We start from the raw sequence: 14,386 nt of genomic DNA, 5'->3' as shown, positions 1-14,386 counted from the left end.
CAGAAATTAGGTATGTCAATAAAACCTCTAAAATAATGAAATGAACTAATTACATGCACCTGGTTCATTCCTAAGGGGATCACAACAAAAAATAGGTAAGAAGAAAAAGCCCAAATGCATCTATATGCAGTGATTCACTTTGTCCACAAATGCAGCTGAATCCTAGGGATTTAGATGCCAACCTCTCATCAAATGATATACATATAAAAAATTTAGACTCCATTACCTTCAACCACTTCATTTTCATCAAAACCATTCCCTATTGTACGTTTTCTACTCTTCTTATTTGAATGCCAAGTCTATGTACGCACATAACTCCCCAAGTTGAGTCAAACTAAGCTCTCCACGTAAATTGCTGATTGATCTCTGTTTCTTCTTACTGACCCTGCTCCAAGTCCCAGACGCTGTAATAAGCCGTGGTGCCTTCTCCATCATTACCCAAATCCCGAAGAAAACGTTCCCTGTCAAAAGCAGCTTCTTCTTCTTCCTCCTCCTCTTCCTCTGCACGCTGGGGCCATCTCTCAGCTACAAGCCCCAGCCTGGCAGTAATCTCTGCAAAACCAGGCCGATCCCATGGATCAGTGCGCGTGCACTCCATTGCAAGCCTCACAGTCCATTAAGGCCCTGCGCATCCGGGTCGAGTGACCGGTCGACCAAAGCTCTCACATTCTCCATGCCCCTCTTGTAGACGGGACGAAAGCGCATCGCCAAATTCTTCCCTGCCTGACCATCGTCCACTGTCGTCTGACCTGTAATAAGTTCTAAGAGAACTATGCCAAAAGCATACACATCAGCTTTGATCGACAAATGACCAGTCATTGCGTACTCAGGCGCAAGGTATCCACGAGTTCCAGCTAACTTGGTCACCACCGACTTCTCATCATCTGTCATTGCCTTCACCAGGCCATAATCCGAGATTTTGGCCCTCATATCCCTGTCGAGCAGGATATTTTTACATTTTACATCCCTGTGTACAAAGGCCTCCCTGGACAGACTGTGGAGGTAGTGCAAGCCCTTAGCCACATCTAGCGCCACTACAATCCTCTCATCCCAGCTCATGGGGTTGCCACGAGTGTCAATCCACTCAAAGAGCTTTTGGTGTAGTGTTCCGCTCTCCATGAATTCGTAAACAATCAGATGCTCAACGCCTTGGTTACAGAACCCAATCACAGATACGAGGTGTCTGTGTGTCATCTTCAAAATGGAGAGCTCAGCCTGGAACGCCATCAACCCAGCTACGTCTAATATGAGATTCAGCCTCTCAACAGCAACCTCGGTCCCGTCCGGAAACTTCCCTCTATAGACCTTCCCAAATGCCCCCTCGCCTAGCAAATTTTGTTCACTGAAGTTTTGCGTTACCTCTTGTAGGAAACCAAAGGAGAACTCGCCTTCCACCCTTGAAGAGCAATTACCAGCTTCGGTGTTGTGCAGCTGAATAGTGGGCTGGCGCACAGCATTACCAGCTTCTGTAGGCTGCATCCGATTAGCCAGCTGGCGCGAAGCTTCCAAAGTTTGCATTCCTTTGCCTGTACGTACTAGCATCTCCAACCGCTTCTTCTTCCTTCTCTGGAAGTAGCAGAACACAGCAACAACAACACAAATTACAAGTACAACTGCTACCACTATCCCAGCTATCGCAGGTGCCGATAACCCATGATGTCCTGCATGATCTAGAGTACTATTGGGAGAAGAGGAAAATAAGGTTGGTGAATCAGCAGCCATCTGTAGAAGTACAATAATAGATACAATTCAGATGCCGTACATATCAAGAGTAAAAAAAACAGTATGTTCTCTAAACAGTATTTCAGATGCCGTACATATCAAGAGTCAAAAAAACTTTGTTTCGGATTATGGTACATGATGCTAAGTCAGAAAATCCGTAATCAGTTAACAAAGGTACACATTTAATCATCTACAGTGGCCAATTCTGACATCAAAAGCTTCCAGGACATGAATGCGGCATTACTCTCAATGTGGTTCCCTAAACAAGCAAGCAACTAGCAAAAATAATAGATAAAATTCTAATTAGGCGTTGTAACTATCACTTATGTCTGTTAATAACAATATCATTAGTTTAAGTCGCATGTTAATTAAAGTTATGCAATGCTAATATGGGGCGACTGCATCTTTTTTTTTTTAATGTTTTGAATCATAAAAGACAATTAACTGAAATTCAAAAAATCAACACAATTTCCAATCTAGATAGAACTCTAACAAAGGGTTTCATTTTCGTTACTGCCTCGATCTTACAGACCTATAGATTGCTGAACCCTTTTAGGAAAATGGGGCATCTAATAGTGAACAATCGAAATGTAATCTGCAATCAAATTCACAAAACAAAAACATGAGCTTCTTTTACCTCCAAAATGATGAATGCCGGAAGCTAGTAGTGAGAACCACCAAACCTTCTTCTTCTTCTTCTTGATCAGATTAAGCCCTGAAATTGACATTTAAACATACAAAATTACAGAAATCAGGTTTTTTTTTTGCTTTCTTTAACACAGATGAAGTCCTGAAATTTCACAAAACATACTTATCTGTCAGACCTCATAATTCCTTACATTATCAATTAAGAAATACCAGATACACATTTAAACATGATATACATGTATTTTTAAACAGTATGTTCTCTAAACAGTATTTCAGATGCCGTACATATCAAGAGTCAAAAAACTTTGTTTCAGATTATGGTACATGATGCTAAGTCAAAAAAATCCGTTATCAGTGAACAAAGGTACACATTTGAACATATACAGTATGGCCAATTCTGACATCAAAACCTTTCAGGACATGAATACGGCATTACTCTCAAAGTTGTTATGGAGACAAACAAACTTATGGAGTGAAATCAAATCATTACTGAGAAAAAAAAGGTTTCTGGTTTAAGTTGTTATGGAGAGAGACAAACAATCAAGTTATATATTAGGGAAAGAAAAACATACAACTTACTTGTATATTTTCTTCAGGTTTAGGAATTAGTCTGATCATGGAATGGTTCTTCAAATCGATTTCCAATTCAGAAACTCTTGTGAAAATTCACAAAACCTGTGCAATAGGTTTTCTACTTGTGCAAACTAATCACAACATCTTCAGTCCCTGCAAAAATTGAATCAAAAGAGAAATCAATCACAAAAATTGAATCAAAAGAGAAATTAAACACACTCATACTACTTGGATAACAACACAAAACCTACATGTCTACTTTTCTGGTATAAAAATTATTAGTCTGGTCTTCTCCTTCAATCAGCTCTTCTTAGAGGTCTGGATGAAAGTCAAATCTGAATTCAATCAGTTTTTTCTTCAGATCTGATGAGTTGTAACAAAGACATATAAAACAAAAAGGAGGGAGTAGCTAGGATAGTTAGTGGGGGCATTGATTGTATGAAGAAAAAATGCTGCATTATTCCTTTGAGCTCTTCCATTTTTGGGAAGATAGGGAAGAACAAGAGGGAAGGAATTAAGTGATGGTGGGTCCCCAGTTGGCTATTTCTAACAAAGAGAGGGAAGAAAGAGGAAACATTTTACCTGTTTGTTTTAAATCACTATCTCTGGCTCCTCATATTTATCATGTCCCCCAATCTGATAAGGGCTCACCACATCCTCCTCCACTACAGCTACTTGTCTCATTTCACAGGATAAGGGCTCACCAGATTCTTCAACTTTCCGTGGTTACATTTTGATTCAAGCCTGAGAGTCTCTCATTTCCAACCAGAGGGTGTTTTACTGGAAATCCAAGATACACTTTTATCCCTGAGCCATTTATACCCTTTTCTCCCATGATAAAATTACATCTCTTGTCCGAGCCCTCTCTTCGTACTAAACTTACCAGCCAACATATCCATCTCGAAACCCATAAAATCATCACCTATCCTTGCTGCTGCCGATTCTTAAGGTTCCATACATCCACCAGTCGACCAGCTCCTTGCCTCGCTGCCATCTCAGCCAACTACATGTCCATCTCAGCCAACTGAGCTCCATTGGCAACACGTTCCTTGCCAGTAAAAATATCAGTAGCGCCATCTCGACCAACACCCATTCGTTCACCACTGCAATCTACTGCTTCGACTCAAACATTATTAAACAGAACCCATTGACTCAAATCATTTAACCACAAAACACCAGATTATTATCGGACCAAAAGCATCACAAGCACCCCAAATCTCAAGCTAACAGACCCCCACTGAATATACGATTAAACCCAATCTGGACTGCAAGATAAAACCCCATATACAATCAATATCGAGTACACCATCGAGCCACAAACTTCCATCCATCGATAACCACCTTTGCCTGTTATTTCAGCCATTAAGAACAATCAGAACCTTGAATCCATTGCTGTTGTTTCTCGACTAGCCAACGTCACCTAAATCTGTTGTTGGAACTACCACACCCATCAGTTGCATCTCATGCAGATACTCTCTCCATCTCGGTTTGACGACAGCAGCTTTCTCCGACTGCCTACTATCAGCATTTTCCAGTCTCGACTACAGCTCTTTCTCCACTTCGCAGGCATCTTGTATACCAAAACTCCGAGCAGCAACCCACCAACCGAGACACCGCACATCATTCACGACTACCAGCCACATCAATAACCTCAACTCTATCGCGTTTGATACCCAAACCTCCATTACAAGTTTGAATCACTGAACTTGCTACTGACTAACCTTCAACCGAGACTAAGGTAACCACTCCACTGCTACAGCCATCAATCAATCACAACCAAAATTGCCTGGGTAAAAACCCTTCTCAGCCTCTTAGCTCCATTACACAGCCAACAATTAATCTCAATTCCAAACAACAACTAACTGAGAACCAGCATCAACAACTTGCACATTGATCGTATTTCAATCCACATAAAACCCCCAAATCTGTTCTTGGTGGTAGATGAAATCCATCACCAATCAAAACAATAACATATGCAGACAAACCCATTTGATTAATTCACCATCTTACCTTTGCATTCTATATAGAATCCCTCGAATTAGTCCCAATCTCAGAAACCCCTGAATCCATTGTACATTCACTGCCCTCTTCGTTTCCCTTTTCATACCACCAATAACAACTCTTGAATCTCCTCCTTTCTCGCTGGTTCTCAGCTTCAAACCAGTCCACTTACTTCAGCAAATCGAACTCCTCAAAATCTTCAATTAAACCCAATTTCAGAAGAATCCCACCGTTACAAATTCAGCCAACACCACCTCTTTGCAGCTGTGGATTGAGACCAACCAGTTGCACCCAAATCTCAATCTTCTGATTTCGGGAGTGGAACTTGAACTCTGTAGAAAATCAAAAAACTGCTCGAAAGGGTACTTGAAATCTCAATCTTCAACCAGCTTAGTGATCAAAACCCAAGTTTGCGATAAGAGTACAAGCACGAAAATATTGTGGAGGAGAATTGGCCACGTTGCTATGTCCGGATTAGGTGGTCTGACCCACATAAACATTTATTTATTTATTTATTTTTATTTTTTTTTGAAGAATGAAATTTATTAAATTACTAGTGAATTATTACAGAAGGATAGTAAATTCCCCAAGATTCATCAATTACAATTAGATTGGCAAGCCTTGAATCTTTATCAACATGATATTGGTCCAGAATAGTCGTCTACGAACAGGAGTTGCATCGATGGGGGATGTTGGTGTCGAAGGTCGAAAGACCTTCGGTCAATGCTTTCCACAAGAAAAGTTGAATTTTTGATGGACATGCAATGCCCGCAAGAATTTATATGGAGGTAGAGGTGTTCGATGCAGTTGATCGAAGTTGCTAATCAGGTCTTCGTATCTTGTTGCTGCTCCTAGTGATATCTGTCTGCTCCTTTGTTTTTCGGCTTGATTCATAACTTCAAATTGAGTTTTTAGCCCTGATTGCTTCTTGAGGTAATCTTGGTCCTTGAAAGAGTAGTGCTAATAGTGTTATTACAAGAGTACTAAAATACCGAAATAAAAATACTATTAGACTCAACTAGATACTGCTATCAAAAAACTATAAGTAACTAAACTAAGAGATAGTATTACAGACTATGGAAACAACTTGCTGAAAAGATGAAATACAATGAAATAAACTAAAACTAAAAACTGACGAATAGAGGTGTTGAGTTCATCGTCCCATACGCATACAAGGTACGAGTTGTGCTTGTTGTGATACAAGATGAAGTAGTAGCTTGAAATATTTTTGTTTCCATCATGAGGAGAAGAAGAGCCTGCTGCTAGATGAAATAACCTTAGGATTCACCAGACTTGCACCAAGGTTGGCAGTTAAAAATTCGGTTTGTATAAGGATAAATTTGAAACTGTAGTCGAATACTACCAGTCTTATTTTGAAGTGAGTTGAAAAAATTTCTGGGTGTCCTGAATTTAGGTGGGGAATTGATATGAAGCTGAAGAAACTAACCCAAAGATGGTATTTTCTTAAGATGAAAATATTAAAGCTTAAAGAAAAACCCAGAGATTCAATTGGAAAGAACCCCTAACATGAAAAACTTTCAGAACGACCCAATTCCTCTTGAACAGAAACCAACAAAGGATCCCTGGAAAGGAATACTAATTACTATGTGACACCCACTAAAACTTCACAGACAAATCTGAGTTATAAAACCAGACCACAAGGAGCTCACCAATATTTTTTGAAAATACAGACTATAGAAACACAGGCAAGGAGAAGAAAACAAAAAATGACACTACCAACACTACCACACTAGAAATTTGAGTTGGTGGTTTGAAAACTTGCCTTACAACATTCAGATACCAAAACAAATAGGAAGACTAGCTGGTTAACAAGGGGCTTCACTACCCAAAACAGATGCAAAAACGAGGAATTGCAACCTACACAAAAACGCAAAACCAGAAAAGAGGGACCAAGTTGGTTACGAAGGATGATGTCAGGATCAAGGTTTCATGATTTAAAAGGATAACTTACAGGATTAATTGAGACAAGGTATGGCAAACAAAAGGTTCACAGAAATTAAAACAGTCAAAGGTTAGATTAAATCTTCAGTCAAAGGATAACTTATTAGCCGAGCCGTCTTTCTTTGGTGCCTTGTCCCTTTTGACTAACATTTAGGTTGTTGATTGTTCTCGCAGCAAACCCTTTTCGGCTTCTATTTTTAGCCGTTATTTATCAGGAGGATAATATTCATTTGTATTTTCTACAAAAGCATTAAAATAGTGTTGTGCAAAAACCATATTTTCCATATTAACCCCAGCCGATGAATAGAAAACACGTCGTCGATTTCCTGCGAAGGGGTGCGTAGTTCACAGAAAACTCGGAAACAAAGTTCTGTTACAATTGAATATGCATAAGGGAATCTTATTGTTTAACAAAAATAAATTATGGTGTTCAACAATATAATCCATCCTTAAATAACGTCGGACTAACAAAAGAAAATAATAAAGAAGTCTACCCCAAAGAAATTATCCCCACTGCCTCACCACTAAATAACGAAAATAAATAATCGAAGAAGTATAGATGTCCACCCTCAGTTAGATATCTTCATAATTTTCATCGAAGTCTAATTCCCAAGAAGGAAGACACTTGTACTCCCAAATATTTTAGACCCCTAAGTCTAATTGGGAATGAATATAAGATAATCTCAAAGATACTGGATGAAAGATTGAAGACCATTATGCCTTCCCTTATATCTGACTTCCAAGGAGCCTTTGTTCATGATAGGCAAATTTTGGATGGTGTTCTAATAGCCAATGAGTGTGTGCATAGTAGATTGAAATCCAAAATTGCTGGAATTTTGTGCAAAGTTGATATGGAAAAAGCATGATAACATAAATTAGGGAAGCATTATTTTGTATTCTTCATAAACATGTCTTTGGTGAGAAGTGGATTGGTTCACTCCAACATTATACATGTTGGATATTTTCAAAAGTGTTCTCCATATGTTTCTTCTTCTGTAGAAATTTGCAAATGCATAAAATATTTGCAATCGACTTGAGCATAGGCTAATCATTTGTTCTGTAAACTCTACTTCTTCGTAGTGGTCATGTTGTGGCTTCTTCAACCTGGATTTAAGTTTCAAGTTTTTCCCCAATGCTGCTTATTTGCGATGGTCGTGTTGTGACTTCTTCAACCTGGATTTAAGTTTCAAGTTTTTCCACGATCCTACTACCTTCCATCTTTTTTCTCATTCATAAAAACATCTGACATTCGTGGTTTTTCACGACAGTTAGATATTAACATTGCAAATACTTGAGCTTTTCTAGTTGTGATTCAATGACCATTCTGTTAGATGAAAAACCAATTTGTGGTCATTTTGAATATATCCAAGGGCATTGCATCAGACTATGCGGTCATCCATGAAACATAATGGAAAAATCTCTTTTGCTCCCGCACATAACATTTGTTTTCCTTTGCTTTTAGAAAACATGATATTGGTTGAGAACGTTTTCGGTTTGGTTTGGAAAATATTAGTTGTAAGAGCAACTGCAATGGTGCGAGTATAACCAAAGATCAAAGACCAAAAAAATGACCAAATTTGAGTTTAGTCTGGTGTGTGACGCTACGGGTAGAAGACTAAATTTCGTCGAGCGTGCACTATACGTTCGCCTGATCAGATTCCAGAAAACTAAAAAAAAAAAAAATTGCGGCGGAGGTATAAAGCCTGCCCCATATATATAAAGTTTAAAAAAAAGAGTGGGGCAGAGGTATAAACCCCGCCCCTCCCAAAAGAAAAAGAAAACATTGGGGCGGAGGTATAAAGTACGCCTGATGTGGGGCAGGGACTTTATGCACGCCTGGTGTGGGGCATTAACTATACACCCGCCTGGTGGTGGGGCATTAACTATACGTTCGCTCGACTATATTTGGTTTTGGTCTTGGTCTTGGACCAAATATAGTCTGGGATTTGGTCTTTGGTCCGGATTTTAATCGATAGTTCGTCCGTTGTGTCTCGTTTTTTGACCAAATATTTGGTTATACTCGCCCACTGTGGTTGCTCTAATGTATCATTTCATTTATAATTTAAGGAAAAACATGATCCTTATTGATAGACAGATTTATGTGTCTGATTTGATATCAATTATCAATTTTATTGGTACCCTTTATTTATTTATTTTTGTATTTTATGTTTTTGTAGGTGTTTTGGGAGAAATAAAATTTTGCAGAGAAATTGGCTCGAAAAGTGGTTTTACACTCCATGAGAAAATTACTATAGGCACCCAAAAATGTCTTAAAGGAACCCCAGAGCCTAGTTAGAAATTCGAGACACGGAAAAAAGTTCACGACGACAAACGTACGAGTATTATACGATTTTCGGTCATTCGGATTCGGTCATAAAGTCAGTCTATGGTGCAGAATACGACAGTAGTTCGGAACGACATATGTACGTGTACAATTCCTTTTAGACATATGAGTCCCAAACGGAAAATTCTAATAAATAGAAAGTTTATTTTCATGGTTACATTGAATCAAAAATATGATTTAAACTAAGTTTTATGTGTTATATAGATAATACATTAAAAATATATAAGAACAAGCAAAATAGCTAAATAACTCAATGGTTACAATCTTATTTGGCAAACTAAGGGTCATGAGATCAATTCCCTTTACTAAGGTTCAGTGATAGTTCGAAAATATGATTCGAACTCGATCAGTTCGAAAACGTTCGCAAATAATTTGTCAAATTATTAATTTGGCCGCGGAGGAGTGATAAAAGCACCCCGAAAATTGTATATCTTCCCTTTATTTGGGTCAATCCCTACAACATTTGTATCTATTTTGAAAGATTCAAAATAATCTTGGAAAATCCATACCTTTCTTCCAAAATTTGTGTCTATCTCGGAAGATCTTTTCATATCTTTCAAGATTCGTGTCTATCTCCAAGTGACTTCCAAAATAAGTCTTTGAGCTTCAATAATTAGCCAAATAGGGTTTCTTTAATAAACCAACACCGACTGGGCTTCCAAAATAATCCAATTGGGTTTCAATAATAAGTCGTGGGTTTCTTTAATAAACCGAATGGGCTTCAATAATAAGCCACATGTTTTATTAATAAACAACCGGTCTTGTTTAATAAACCGACTGGACTTCAATAATAAAGCAAGAGTTTCTTTAATAAATCAACCGGGTTTCTTAAATGAACAGACTGGGCTTCAAAAATAAACCATGTGTTTCCTTAATAAACCAACTAGGTTTCTTTAAGAACGATTTTTTGGGGACCATGGTTTTTTTGGGGGACCATGGTTTTATTTTGGGTAAAGACATTAGAAGTAAATCTAGGTCACCCCTTATCTGGATATTTATATTAATACCTAAATTACTGTCCTGATTAATTTTGGGTGATGATTAGTTAGTGTAATGATTAGTGAGATGATTAAGTTAAAGATAATTAGTGAGATTAAAAAATCAGATGGTTTTTTTTTAAAGAAGTAGAATTATTGAGAGAGTAAAGTTAGAGAAGATGAAGAAGGAAAACATGAAAAACGATGGACTTTACCAACCACAACCGGAGGAAGGGTATTTGGGTACCCAGGTGTGCTCCAAACTTAGATAATGTTGGTTGAATTGCTCCAAACTTTCAAAAAAAATGAAAAATTTTATGTAGATTTGGGTCATTTCGGATACCATATGTCAAGAATATGTAACCGAACACACCTAAAAGTGTAGTTCGGTTACGTTTTCCAAACATGCAGGTTACCGAACTCGCTCGTTAATGGAGGTTTTGGTCGTACAATATAATGTTCGGTTACGTAGGATAAAATGGTAGGTAACCGAACTTTGAACTTAACAATTTATTTGGGTACATCTTGTGTGTTCGGTTAGTTCGCAAACTTCAATGCAACCAATTTCCCAACCGAACTGCAGGTTAAAAGTAACCTAGTGTTAGAAGTTCGGTTGGTTCGCAAACTTCAACATATTTTGCGAATCAACCGAACTGGGCTTATATATGCATATATGCAATTAGGTAAACGTTCAGTTACTACGAAATTTATTTCTTGGCGAATTAGGTAGAGTTCGGTTACGAAGTTTCAAAGGTAGAGTTCGTTTACAAAGAAAACTTAACATTTTTGCGAACGAACCGAACTTGTGGACTTCTCATTATTTTCGTAAATTAAAGTTCGGTGATATCCTTATTTTTGCGAAGGAACCGAACTTATGGACTTCTGTTGTTCTAATACAAGAAGTTCGGTTAAAAGTATTTTTTGCGAATCAACCGAACTCTATTGGCTAAGTTCGGCTACTTTGTAGTTTTAAAATTTTTTGCGAAAAAACCTAACTCTATTGGCTAAGTTCGGCTATTTTGGAACTCAAGATAGTGGCAACAACAACATAGTTCGGTTAGACTGGATTTGTTTTTTTTCGGTTCTAAGGGTGGAGTTCGGTTACTTTGTAGTTTTAAATTTTTTTGCGAAACAACCGAACAGAGAGTTCGGTGACTTAGTTTTAAATCCAATAGAACCGAACTATTCTTCGTTTTCTTCATTTTCAAGAAGTTCGGTTAGTAAACTAGGGTTTTTTGGAAATCGGCCTAACCGAACATGGCTCTGTAACTCCTACTAAAACCCTATTTTGATGATTTCTATTCGATTGAAGCAATCAAAATCAAATTAAAGTGAAGGGTTTGTTGGAAAATACCTCCGGAGTGGTCCCATGGCAGAATCAGGATGCGACTGGCGTCTTTTATACTCGATAAAATTATCATGTAACAGAACTTAATTGTGATTGCATTGATGTTGTTACATTTCTTAAATAGGCGGTGGTGGTGGGAGGAGGTGGTGGTGGTAATCGGTGGTTGGTGGTGGTGATAATCGGAGGCGGTGGTGGTGGTAATCGGCGGTGGTGGGCGGTGGTGGTGGGAGGAGGTGGTGGTTATATATATATAGGTGGTTATTAGGTTGGTTTTAAACTAAATTAGGTTAAGGGTAGGTTAGTCATTTCAACGTTTTAGGACACCCCTTATCACTATAGGGAAGGTGGCCTAGTAAAATCATGGTCCCCTCAAAAAAACCATGGTCCCTAAAAAATCATTCTTCTTTAATAAACCGGCTGGGCTTCAAAAATAAATCAATCAGACTTTTATAATAAGCCATGAGTTTCTTTAATAAACCAACCTGGTTTCTATAATAAATCATGGGACTCCATCATAAACCAAATAGGCTCCCACAGCTAGGCGAATGGATAACTTGTGTGGCATGCACGTGCACCATTTTAAATGGTACAAACACACACAATAACGATAATCACCAATATCCAATGGTCGTGGAAATCAATGATCTCTAATAATACTCCTATTTTTATACATCATCGCATTCTGGTTATTATTTAGATTGATAGAATCACTGGTGCTGCCGAGTTTCAGACTCAACTCAGGTCATTAATACTATTTTCTGGAAACTTCATCACTATATTGCAACGACAGCAAACTCACGTTGCTGGAATATTTCCACACCGACCTCTTCAAAAATTGTTTTAGAATTTTTGCATGTCATACAGTAGGAAATGGCATATGCAGCCCATTTGTTCAAGGACCTATGCGGTTGGAGATATTTTATGATCAAGTGGTCTATACGGTTTCACGCCCAATGGTAGGAAGCCTAAATTGGGAGCCATGCCCATGCATATTCTTGTAAAATAGGCAAGTCAAAAATTGTTTACAACATTAATAATTAGACTTCAAATAATCAGAGATGGATTTTAGCGTAAAAGTCTTTTTTAAAGTTATTTTGCCGTCATTTGTGTCATGGCTAAGGTTCAAAGTTGTTGGGACTCGGGGTGAGAAATATCAATTATTGGGACATTTTTATGAATAAGTACTCATTTTCAAACTTTTAAAGCATCTCTGAATCTGAAATAATGAAACTCCTCTTGGACAAGTTATAACGCCCAAAGTTGTACTTCTCATTTTTATTCAGTTTACTCCGATATCTCATAGTTCCATAAATTTTGATCTAATCATACAAACTAGATAGTGATTTCGGTATAAGTTTATAATTAATAACTAAAATTGATGAAGAAAAACTAGTGTGCGACACACCTTTTATAAGCGCATATATAGATAAGGAAATTAAAAGATCTGAATCTCATCACAATCGCTGGCCACTCATGTCTTGTGACTTTGTGATCCTATATGAAACTCATGCACTTCATGGATGCAATTTGAAAGGCTAATCTTGTATTAATACTCGGTTCATACCCCTTTCTAAATATTTCGAGTTTTGGGAATAGAACCAAATAGAAAAAACGATCAACCTTACATACAGAACTCCGGAATGAACAATCACATTCTATTCATCTGTGCTATAATTTTCCATTTTGCATTTCCAGAAAGAATTAGTATGTCATCCTTATAAGCTAACGTACTATGACTAGATTGTCCACCTTTTAATTCTCAAAAGAGAAAGCGAAGTTTCACATTCAAGTTATTTATCAAGTTGGTTACATAATAGAGGCATGTTTCATGGTGTATTTCCTTAATTCAATTTGCTATCAGTTGGAAAGAAGTTTTATTCCAACCACCTTGAGGAAGCTAGATGAAGGTGTTGGAAGTGTTTCGGGGTTGCTGCTTTCTGCTTCCTTTTTTGTTTTTAGTCAATCTTTGTTAGAGTTCATATATCATGTACGTACTTTGAGTCTTTAACCCTCTTTCTATAAAAGTTTAATTTATTGATAAAAAAGAAACCCTAAAAGTTTACACTTGACTGAATGCTAATTTACAACAAAGGCTGATGCTTCAAACTTAGAAACACTGATCGAAATGGAAGAAATGACATTTTCATACAGGACGACAACTACAACGAAAGATACGACTAAATTTAACATGTTCTAAAGCATAAATATAAGCATTTATTTTTTTTCTTACAAAACATCATGGATTCATAGCTGTGGGCACCTTGGACTGAAAAAGCTTGAAAGAACCATAGAGTTTAGGATTTCGAACATGGAACCAGGTTTCATGCATCGAGGAGTCTTGTACTGTGCAACTGATGAACCTTGGTTGATTGCATGATCCATCAGCTTACAAAACGTTCCTGTCTCTACAATCTTTATCTCTAGGGGTCCAATTAATTTCTTGTTAGTGCGCATATAACGATACTCATAACCGAGGAATTCTTCCATTACCAGACAACATTCCTCAAGCACTTTCTGAGGAATTACGACATTGTTATTGTTTCCCTGAAGTTTCCAATAGAGCACATAGTGTCCTGGAAAAGTTGATGTATCAGGAAAACTAGTGTATTCAACAAGAGAGACATTAGACATAATCATAAGATGGTCAACTGCTTTTTTCACTGCATTTTGAAGCTCAGTTTCATTTGTCTTGTCCATATCAATGCTTAGAACTACATTTCTTCTCCGCATGAAATTGAACTGAGGAGCATTATTCTTGAACCCAGCAACTCGTAGCACGTCTCCAACTCTATACCGATAAAGTCCTTGCAT

General features: G+C 37.7%; 2 protein-coding genes across 5 annotated transcripts; both read right to left on the bottom strand.

The window, feature by feature from the left end:
* Positions 1-6: 6 nt before the first annotated feature.
* On the bottom strand, positions 7-5,344 carry LOC113335538 (receptor-like kinase TMK4). 4 transcript variants are annotated; one of them, XM_026581576.1, is made up of 5 exons: positions 3,526-5,342; positions 3,195-3,261; positions 2,950-3,096; positions 2,360-2,437; positions 7-1,722 (listed from the first exon to the last, which is right to left on the bottom strand). In XM_026581576.1, the coding sequence occupies exon 5, from the start codon at positions 1,720-1,722 to the stop codon at positions 607-609; it is 1,116 nt and encodes a 371-aa protein (XP_026437361.1). In that variant the 5' UTR covers positions 2,360-2,437; positions 2,950-3,096; positions 3,195-3,261; positions 3,526-5,342; the 3' UTR covers positions 7-606. The 4 variants fall into 4 exon arrangements, 3 of the variants coding, with proteins under 3 accessions (XP_026437361.1, XP_026437359.1, XP_026437362.1); XM_026581574.1 differs by lacking the exon at positions 3,195-3,261; XR_003353401.1 differs by lacking the exons at positions 7-1,722; positions 2,360-2,437; positions 3,195-3,261 and adding an exon at positions 2,471-2,512 and having other exon boundaries at positions 3,526-5,344.
* Positions 5,345-13,819: 8,475 nt separating this feature from the next.
* On the bottom strand, positions 13,820-14,386 carry LOC113335552 (indole-3-acetic acid-amido synthetase GH3.6-like). Its single transcript, XM_026581587.1, has one exon. It carries the CDS (start codon positions 14,384-14,386, stop codon positions 13,820-13,822), a length of 567 nt encoding a protein of 188 aa, XP_026437372.1.

Source organism: Papaver somniferum, unplaced genomic scaffold (genome assembly GCF_003573695.1).
Source record: "Papaver somniferum cultivar HN1 unplaced genomic scaffold, ASM357369v1 unplaced-scaffold_15, whole genome shotgun sequence".
Classification (NCBI taxonomy): domain Eukaryota; kingdom Viridiplantae; phylum Streptophyta; class Magnoliopsida; order Ranunculales; family Papaveraceae; genus Papaver; species Papaver somniferum.
This window is presented reverse-complemented; position numbering and strand designations above follow the sequence as displayed.

What these genes read in the sequence shown, in the direction of transcription:
- LOC113335538 (XM_026581576.1), bottom strand. Translation starts at nt 1,722, where the DNA reads ATGGCTGCTGATTCACCAACCTTATTTTCCTCTTCTCCCAATAGTACT.
- LOC113335552 (XM_026581587.1), bottom strand. Translation starts at nt 14,386, where the DNA reads ATGCAAGGACTTTATCGGTATAGAGTTGGAGACGTGCTACGAGTTGCT.